Source organism: Arachis ipaensis, chromosome B05 (assembly GCF_000816755.2).
Source record: "Arachis ipaensis cultivar K30076 chromosome B05, Araip1.1, whole genome shotgun sequence".
Taxonomy (NCBI): domain Eukaryota; kingdom Viridiplantae; phylum Streptophyta; class Magnoliopsida; order Fabales; family Fabaceae; genus Arachis; species Arachis ipaensis.
In genome coordinates, this window is record NC_029789.2 from 140,326,805 (window position 1) to 140,336,031 (window position 9,227).

The window sequence follows — 9,227 nt, forward strand, 5'->3', positions numbered from 1 at the left end:
ACTTTTTCCTTAACAATATATATTAAAATACAAAATACACATTAAAAAAATTTAACTAAATATATATTTATACACAAATATATAATAACAATTTTAATAATTAATTTTAATATACACATAATATTTTTTTTCACAAATATATAACCCTGTCAAGTTAAAGTATTGTATCCTGAATATTCCAACTTTTAACACAAAACCATAAAGAGGGTTGCAACTTGCAACACCATAGTTGTTGCTAGAAAGCTGTTACAGGTAAGTAGTTCCATTGTTCCAACAACGACATTATTTATAACAAACTTTGTTTTGGAAAAACATAGGAAAAAGTGAAAGCCAAAAAAGCACAACAGAAAAATTAAAACATGGGAGTAAGCAACAACATCACTTCAGTGCTAAACTTCATAGCCCTCTTGGCCTCAATTCCCATCATAGCATCAGGGATATGGCTAGCATCCAAGACAGACAATGAGTGCATCCACAGTTTCCGGTGGCCGGTTTCCGTCCTCGGAATCCTCATCCTCCTTGTTTCTCTAGTTGGCTTTGTTGGTGCTTATTGGAACAAACAAGGGATTTTGGGATTTTACCTTTGTTGCATGGCAATTCTCATAGGAATTCTGCTGTTCGTACTTGTGTTTGCATTTGTTGTTACTAGGCCTGATGGAAGTTATGCTGTTCCTGGAAGAGGCTACAAGGAGTCAAGGATTGACGGGTTTTCTTCTTGGCTAAGGAACCATGTCACTGGCTATGGAAGTTGGGAGAAGATAAGGGCTTGTTTGGCTGGTTCTGATGTATGCATTAAGCTCACACAGGATTTCATCACTGCTGACCAGTTTTTCAACTCTCATATCTCTCCTTTACAAGTTAGTCCTTCTTTGCTACCCTATATCATCTCCTCATTTTGGTAATTTTTTTTCCAAGACACAAATTTATTTGGATCTAGTGTTAGATACACTATTAGTATAAAATAGTTTTACACATATATTCAACTATGTAACATTATTTAAACAAAAATAACTCATTTTTTTATTAATCGCGTAAATGATTTTTTAAAAAGAACAAATGTGATTGAATGCAATGTATAGTGATGTGATAAAATTCTCTCAATTTAATTTAATGTTTATTCAAAATTTAGTGACAAGTAGTAAGAAAAAGGGGAGGAGGGGGGGTGGGGAATTAGATGGTGAGAGAAGGATGAGATGATGGGGTGAAATTGAAAGTTTGGGATTAAATTAGAATTTACAAGTAGATTGGGGTTAAAATTAGGATTTTGGTTAAGAGTAAAATTGGAAAAAAATAATTGACTAATTATTGATGGTTTAAAAAAATTAATGACAGGGATCAAATTAAATATTAGGGATAATTTTAAAAAATTTCAAAAACATTAAAGACAAAAAACATACTTTATTCTAAAAAAATTATCTGTTTTTATTATTATAAGTTTAATTTTGTTATATTAAATTTTACTGAATATAATTCCGAATTTTGAATGCTGTATGAATTGATATAATCTTTTGGATTCTGAATTACTGTCATTTTTAATTGTTGTATGTAATTTAAATTTTTAGATTTTGGATTCGAATCCGCTTATTAAGCCATGACAAATCCCTCACCTGATTCAATCAATCATGGCATTTGCAGACATGTCCCTGCGTTGAACTGCGTATTTTTTTTGTTAATCTCCTTATATGTTGTATTGTGTTGTGTTCTCTCTGGCATAAAGTCACTCTTGTTATATGGTGGAAATGTCTAGAATGAGATAATTGTTAAGAATGTAGTTTAGAGGATCTTTTTTATTTTTATTGGTACCATTTATATCTAAATAATAGAGGAATTTTGTGTTAATTACTATGAATGAATTATCTCTATTAGTATTTTTATTAAGCATCTTAATGTATCCAGTGTTAATATTTTTAAGAAAACTACTAACTTCTAATCTTGAGGTATAACACCTTTTAGTTTCATGTTGAGGTATAACTCCAAAATTATTTTCATATTAAAATTTTTTTATTTAGAAATTTTTAAATTTAAATATTTAATTAAACTGGTTGAACCCCGGTCGAATCACTGAACCAGTAAACCAGTCGCTTGACGGAAGAAAAATGTCGGTAAAGATTTTCATAAAAATATCGCGTTGCAAGTATAGTTCTAAACCAACAAATTATCCTCGGTCAATGTTTAAATTGTTTGTCACAAATACAAACCCAATAAAATTAACCGAAGTATTTAAACATCGGGTCGTCTCTCAAGGAATTGCAGGGAAGTATATTTATTATTGGTTATGAAAAAGTATAATTTTTGGGTTTTGTAATAAGAAACAAGAAAGTAAAATGGCGAGAAAATAAACTAATAACTAAGAAAGCTCTTAGCAAGGAAAGAGAATTAGAAGTCCTATCCTCAGTATTATCGTCAATTGTCATGGTAAATGTGAATTGCCTTCACTTAGTTAACCTCTAACCAATAGAGAAAAGTCAAGTTCATACAATCAACTAGAGTTCACAAGTCCTAGTCAACCCATAGTGAGAGACTAGATTTAGTGAAGTTCAAGCTAACCGGCAATCTTCAATTACCATTCAACAAGAAACTTTGACAATTCAAGAGTCTCTAATTAATCAATCCAAGTCAAGAACATAAGTTGGTGGCTTAGTTACTTTAATGGTTTTTCTACTTTTATTTTACTAAAGTAAACTAAATCATGCATTATTCTGTTGTACTTGCACTCCAAATTTCTTCCGTCTATGGATTCCTTTTTCTTCCTTCTAACCAAACTATGTAGATCCATTATTGTCATAAAAATATTACATTGACTTTAGACAATATTCTTAGACTTACATGTGACATGTCACCATTTACATGTTCTTCTAAGTTCTGATCTGATATTCAGAACTATTAAATAGTAAAACACAGACTTTCATATATGACTATAATAAGAACAAGATTTCTCAGTCAGATTTGCACTGACAGTGAAACAGGATATCCTTAACCTGATCCACCATATATGACATGCGTTTAATACGTTGTTTAAGGTTTAATTTGATGCTGTAAGACTTTGCCTATTACTAAAAAAAAGAAAAGATATATGTTAGGTTAAATTTGAGGTTAATAATAAAAATCCAATCTTATACACACCTAGGTAAAACTTGTGCCCTTTTCTTTAAAGAACCACTTGCACCTGCATTTTATTTGGAAAAAAGAATGACTTTAAAATGCATCATTAATGGAGGAGTACTATAGATCCTTCATTGACATCAGCTATATCCTAGTGCTGAGTGGGACATCTCCAAAATATAGTACTAGAAATATGATTGTATTGTGTCCCTATAAAGGTCTATGCCAGCTGAAAAATGCTACTAACTGAGTCACCATAGTGAGGAAATCATGAAAATTTAGACCAGCATTATTAATTAATTATTCAGCTAAGAATTGAATATATAGTTAGTGTGATTCACGTGATGCTAAAAGTCTGTCATAGTTGCCACTTTGTGGCCTCTATAGGATAGTATTTAAATCCATCAGTCATCGAATCGGTCACATATTGATTATTAGTTCAATCGGTGAGCCATTAAGCCATTGGTAGAACTGATTAAATTATAATTAATAAATATAAATTTTAAGAATATAATTTAATTTTTATATATTATATATTTAAAAAAAAGGACAAATATAATGAATTAAATTACTGCACATACAAGAAGACCCAAATTCAAACTTAAGAATAAAATTTCTTTTGCTAATAGTTGATTTGCAATTTTAACTAATTTGCACTAATTCGTATCGATTTTGACTAATTCAAACCATTTTGCATTGGTTTTGATCGATTTTCTTTCTTAAACAGTAAAAATGCTGAACTGAACCAATTTAAAATTTAATACTAAACCAATATCACTAATATTTTTAAAATTTTATTTTGAGTATATACTCAAATAGATCTTTAAGAATTTTTTGCATCCAACATTTTCATCTCAGAAATTTTATTATATGCAAATTTCTTAACTTTATAAAAATAAAATATATAAGTTTCTATTTTAGTTAGATTCGTTGTTTTTATTTGGACAAATAAATCTTCAAAAGTATAACAGAATGACCTATATATGTTTTTTTTATAAAGTTCAGGTATCTCAATATAATAAAAAAATTTCAAAGACAAAAACGTTTGATGAAAAATTTTTTAGAGACTTATTTCAATATATACTCTTTCATTTTTAACTCACATTAACATGCAAATGAATATCTAAATTTATACATAAGAAACTCATCTAAACCCTCAATAAAAAATCCAAAAATTAATAGAATATCCAAATCAATAATGATTTTGTTAAAAGCCATAATAGAAATAGATAATATGTGTTTAAAATTGAAGTCAGATCTTAATAAATATAAGAAAAGATGAATTTTTTTTTTATCATATCTTTGTTTTGATATTTCATATTTCTATGTTTATATCCTAAAAGACTTGCTAAACAGAACCTAATTGTTTTTTATGTTATTTGTTACAATCTTGTTTAATGAATTGCAGTCAGGGTGCTGCAAACCTCCAAGTTCATGTGGCTACAACTATGTGAACCCAACATTGTGGGTAAACAATGCAAATCCAATGGCAGACACAGATTGCAACATGTGGAGCAATGACCAGAGTCAACTCTGCTACAATTGCAATGCATGCAAGGCTGGCTTATTAGGAAACCTCAGAAGAGAGTGGAGAAGAGCCAACTTCATTCTCATTCTTGCTCTGCTTCTTCTCATTTTCGTCTATCTCATTGCATGCACTGCCTTCAACAATGCTCAAACACAACACCTTTTCCAATGTTACAAAACGGGTTGGGTTTAATAAATCTTAATTTTTTTTTCCTTTTATCATTTTTTTAGATCAAGAATTAATTCATAGCTGATTTGAGCTCCATCTAAGGATTTATCGCTGGTTAATGAGCTGCTGCATGTACAAGATGATATTCGAACTCCCGACTCTTACTTAAGTGGATGAGTGAGTTGATTAATCGACCAACCCAAATTTGTTTTTTTTTCTTTTATCATGATCAAATCAACCTAGTTTTTTGTTCTTGTAAGAACACTTATCCTTAGTGTGTGTATATTCTTTTGGAATTTTGGTTTTGACTTTGCTATTTGGAATTATAATTTTTTTTTTAGAAGTTACTGACTTTTTTACACTATAGTTATCAACTATATGTATGAGTTAAAAATTGTTTGTTATTCATTGTGGACAGTTACAATGATTGTACGAAATGGTCGCTAATCAAATTGATTCTGATGGAAGGTTTTATAAGACTTTGAACTCTCTAACCAGTAACTAAACCTTTGTGATGTCTTCCAAAGTTTTGATCACATGTATTGAAACAACTGGGTAGAAAATGATAATAAAAGAGTATTAATTTTTAATTAGTCAATTTTTCTTTTTTAATTGAAGAATTTTTATTTTTGGAGAATTTAGGATTTAAGCGTATATAATTCTCGAAATATGAATGGTTTCTTGGATACAACTTTTGAAAATGAGACACTTTGATTCTGGAATCAACAATAAAAAGAAATCCGTGTGGGGAAGTGAGGGAACCCACTTTAGGTGTATTTAACTTTTAATGCATGGCCAGGCAAAAAACAATAAAAAGAAAACCGACACTACTGACTTGTGAAGAAACAAATTGCCTTTTGATTTTGAATTTTCAAGATCTACCACGTTGAAAATTTGAAATAAAAGAAAGATCTTAACACAACTAGCAATATTTTTTATGCGTTAGTGTAGAGTACAAGAAATCAGGAGCTTAGAGTTCAAGCTTGTGTCCAATGCTGGGGGCAATAAGCACTAAACAGCTTCAAAATCTATGCTGCATAAACTTCAATACATTACTCTTTTTTTTACAAGAAAAATGCAATTAACCATTTTTTCAAAGTGTAATTCGACATCCGGAAGTTGTCAAATGATGCAAAAGAATTCTTTTGCTGAATTTATGTTTCATCCTTTGACAACTTCAAACATATCGAATTGCGCATTTTGAAAGTTGAGATTGTAAAGTATGCATTTACTGAGATCCCACCACACCAGAGGAGGAAAAAATAATAGTTATATTTTATTCTGCAGATTTTGAGTAACATTACCATGAAGGTCCTAGTGCACAAGAAGCATTGCTAATTTGCTATGTGAAAATAGCAAGAAACATTGCTATAGAAAAAACGACATGCACTAGGTACAGATTCTCCCATCAGATTCAATGCTGTCAAGTAGATACAACGTCTTGAATTCGCAACTTATATCACTCTCGAATCTCAAGCTGTAGGGAGCTTCCTCGAGTACACAATGTACATAGGATCAGAGCGTCCTGGATTTGGAGATATATCCACAGCCTATGTTATAAAAACATTGCAGCCAAAATGTGTCAACTTAATGAGAAAGTTGTAACCAAACCACGTAGATAGAATATTAATATCAATGATTGAATTACCTGAGGAGGTTCAAAGCCTCCAGCATAATGGAAGTATGCCCCAACAATCATAACATGATCAGCATCACCAGTTGATGTCCATATTGAAATGGCCTTTGTCCAGAAGCATCGGTTCGAAAAGCTAATCGGACATAAGAGATTCAAGACCAAGAAAAGATAAGTAAACAAATCATTAAACATAGAAGTGATATTTCAGAAAAGATGACTAATTTGACTCTATGCTGTAGGAAGCAAAGAAAGATATGTTCCATGCTATGGTAGATGTTGAAATGAAACTTTGCAACTGAAGGGTAACATGGCTTGTAGACCATTGAAACATGACCATTATAGCAGCACTTTAGCATTTTTCTAAACCTGAGTTCTTAAGCTAGAATATCGATCCTGAATACTAGGTGGAAAATAATTTCTATGCATTGACACTTGATAGTGGAATGGGAGCCTTGGAGCAACGATTGAGTTGTCTCTATGTGACTTCAAGGTCTCAGGTTTAAACTTTAAACCGTGGAATCAGCCACTGATGTAGCTATCAGGTTATCAGTTTGTATATAATAGGCATCAAGACTTAAAATCGAAAATAACTCGGTTGAAAAGATTATCACCTCATTATTGCAAGTCCACCTGGCTTAAGTATTCTGCGCATCTCCTTGAACACATCAAGAGGCTTTGTCAGGTAATCAACACTAACCTGCAAGCCATTTTTCAACTCTTTAAGCTTCTGTTATGTCAAAATTCTGAAGTCTTTAAATGGCTGGCATATATACCAAGCAAGAACTTGGACACAATTTTTTGCCAAAACGATCCAAAACCAACACAAAATGCAGTAGAAATATACATCTTAGATATATGACACAATGGCAAGCAAGTTGCAGAACTTGAAACGATTTCAAGATTCAACCAACAAATTAAGATATAAGGAAATGTATTTGTACCACATTAGTGATTACGTCGAAAGAGTTATCCTCGAACGGAAGTTTGGGGTTCACATTTAAGTCTTGCACAACATACTCTGTGAGAACCTACAGTATCAACAGCTTCCTGTTAGTAGATTTACATACATAAAAACATTTCTGTGTAAGAACAGAAATTCCAAGAGCGTTTTCTTACTGGGTTTCTCTTAAGCTCTTCTTCATTCATGCCTAATCCGACCACTCGTTCTTGCTTGTAGCCTGGTGGAAAATGGCTGACCTAATGCAAAGCGAAAATTGATGACAATATGTAACATGCAATGCAACACAAGATAAACCGAGGTTATAGTACTAGAACTCTTACCCAACTACTACACATATCCAAGATACTAACTCCAGGAGTGTTGCTAGGTGGGAAAACCTCGGAGTAATACTTAGTCAGGGCAGCAATTGCAGGGTCATCAATGTGTGTCACGAATCGAGGCGCATCATAGAACAATGCATCTGAAGACCTAAACAGAAAATTTTCTGGTATTATATACAAGCACTAAATAAGATTTGTATAATATAATATAATCCATGATTGTTACTTGCTAAGGCTAGATAATCCATAAGGTGCAAGAAATTCTGTCAAGACCCGGATAGAGTCACATTCGGATGATACAGAATTTCTAAAGTTGTTCAATGAACTCAGGATCCTTAATCTATACATAAACAAATGGAGGGCACAGAGCAAAATGAAAATCAGTGATGAAATTTACTCATCAAAGCGCTGGAAATCTTCGTCCTTGAAAGGGAACTGCTCTGGCCATTCCACATTCTTCAGTATCTGCATCATGGGAATATGGCACAAAGCATTAGGAAACCCAAAACCCGAAACCCTAAAAGCCTTAACTTTTGATCAAATTTCAAGCAACCACTAGAACACAAGATTCAAGCCATGGAATACATTTTGGAACCAAGTTGTAATCTGATATTCATCCATTAGTATAGGGAGCAAATTGCCAAATTCAGCACTGTAACAAATCAATTACTCTTTGGTTGATTCAATTATTTCACATATCAATAATCATGAAGCAAATTTCATACATTGATATACTCAATTATTGATTATTCAGCTTATGAGCACCAATAGAACATGAACAAAAGCAAACTCCCAAAATTAGAACACTATGGTAATCCAAATTTTCAAAGAAAAGCATCCAATTCCAATGAGAAGAAAGAATTAATGACCTCATTAACAGATGGACCAGGGTTTATCCTAGCAGAGGCAATGAATGATTTGGAACCCTGAAAAGCAGAAGAGGCCATACCCAAGAATGAAGCACCAATGCCCAAAACCATGCGACGAGGATAAGCCTTAACAAAACCACCCTTGTCCCATTTCTTCAGAAGAATTATTTGCGCCCTTTTAGAAAAACATGAACATGAACAAGAAGAAAAGTCAGCACCAAGAAGTGGTAACCTTAGTCCTATAAAATTGGTCATGTTGGACCGACCCTTAGCTTGTTCAGAGACACTGAGCCATGACTCTATCCGAATTGAAGTAACTGAACAGTAACTGTCACCGTTGATCTTACACAACAACATGCACACAATACAAGTGAAGTGAGTGATGTATATCCACTTTACGTGGCTTAATCTTATGTGATGCTGCTAGTAGAAAAGACATTTATTTTTCAAGTTTCAAAAGTTGATATTGAAATTAAAATTCAACCTACTTCTATTAAAACTCTCTTTTGTTAAATTTCATGCAACTCATGTTATTATAATTGTATACTAGAAATTTAAAGGCACGTAATTTAACAAAAAATTTAAGAGGTAGTTTTTGGTTTAAAGGTTTTTCTAATCAGAAATGTTATTTATATACTAAAAT

General features: G+C 32.1%; 2 protein-coding genes across 3 annotated transcripts; one reads left to right on the forward strand and one right to left on the reverse strand.

The window, feature by feature from the left end:
* On the forward strand, positions 175-5,840 carry LOC107642151 (tetraspanin-2). The gene is made up of 2 exons (XM_016345458.2): positions 175-857; positions 4,511-5,840. The coding sequence occupies exons 1-2, from the start codon at positions 360-362 to the stop codon at positions 4,820-4,822; spliced, it is 810 nt and encodes a 269-aa protein (XP_016200944.1). The 5' UTR covers positions 175-359; the 3' UTR covers positions 4,823-5,840.
* Positions 5,857-8,984, reverse strand: LOC107644486. Of its 2 annotated transcripts, XM_016348352.2 has the most exons (9): positions 8,851-8,981; positions 8,585-8,759; positions 8,113-8,180; positions 7,716-7,863; positions 7,551-7,631; positions 7,376-7,462; positions 7,046-7,131; positions 6,447-6,567; positions 5,857-6,348 (listed from the first exon to the last, which is right to left on the reverse strand). In XM_016348352.2, the coding sequence occupies exons 2-9, from the start codon at positions 8,693-8,695 to the stop codon at positions 6,271-6,273; spliced, it is 780 nt and encodes a 259-aa protein (XP_016203838.1). In that variant the 5' UTR covers positions 8,696-8,759; positions 8,851-8,981; the 3' UTR covers positions 5,857-6,270. The 2 variants fall into 2 exon arrangements, with proteins under 2 accessions (XP_016203838.1, XP_016203837.1); XM_016348351.2 differs by having other exon boundaries at positions 8,585-8,984.

Coding starts and splice junctions, on each gene's coding strand:
- LOC107642151 (XM_016345458.2), top strand. CDS start 360: ATGGGAGTAAGCAACAACATCACTTCAGTGCTAAACTTCATAGCCCTC. Junction 858..4,510: donor CTCATATCTCTCCTTTACAA/GTTAGTCCTTCT, acceptor AATGAATTGCAG/TCAGGGTGCTGCAAACCTCC.
- LOC107644486 (XM_016348351.2), bottom strand. CDS start 8,941: ATGTTGTTGTGTAAGATCAACGGTGACAGTTACTGTTCAGTTACTTCA. Junction 7,864..8,112: donor GATTTCCAGCGCTTTGATGA/GTAAATTTCATC, acceptor TTTTCTGTTTAG/GTCTTCAGATGCATTGTTCT. Junction 6,568..7,045: donor GGTGGACTTGCAATAATGAG/GTGATAATCTTT, acceptor ATGTCCGATTAG/CTTTTCGAACCGATGCTTCT.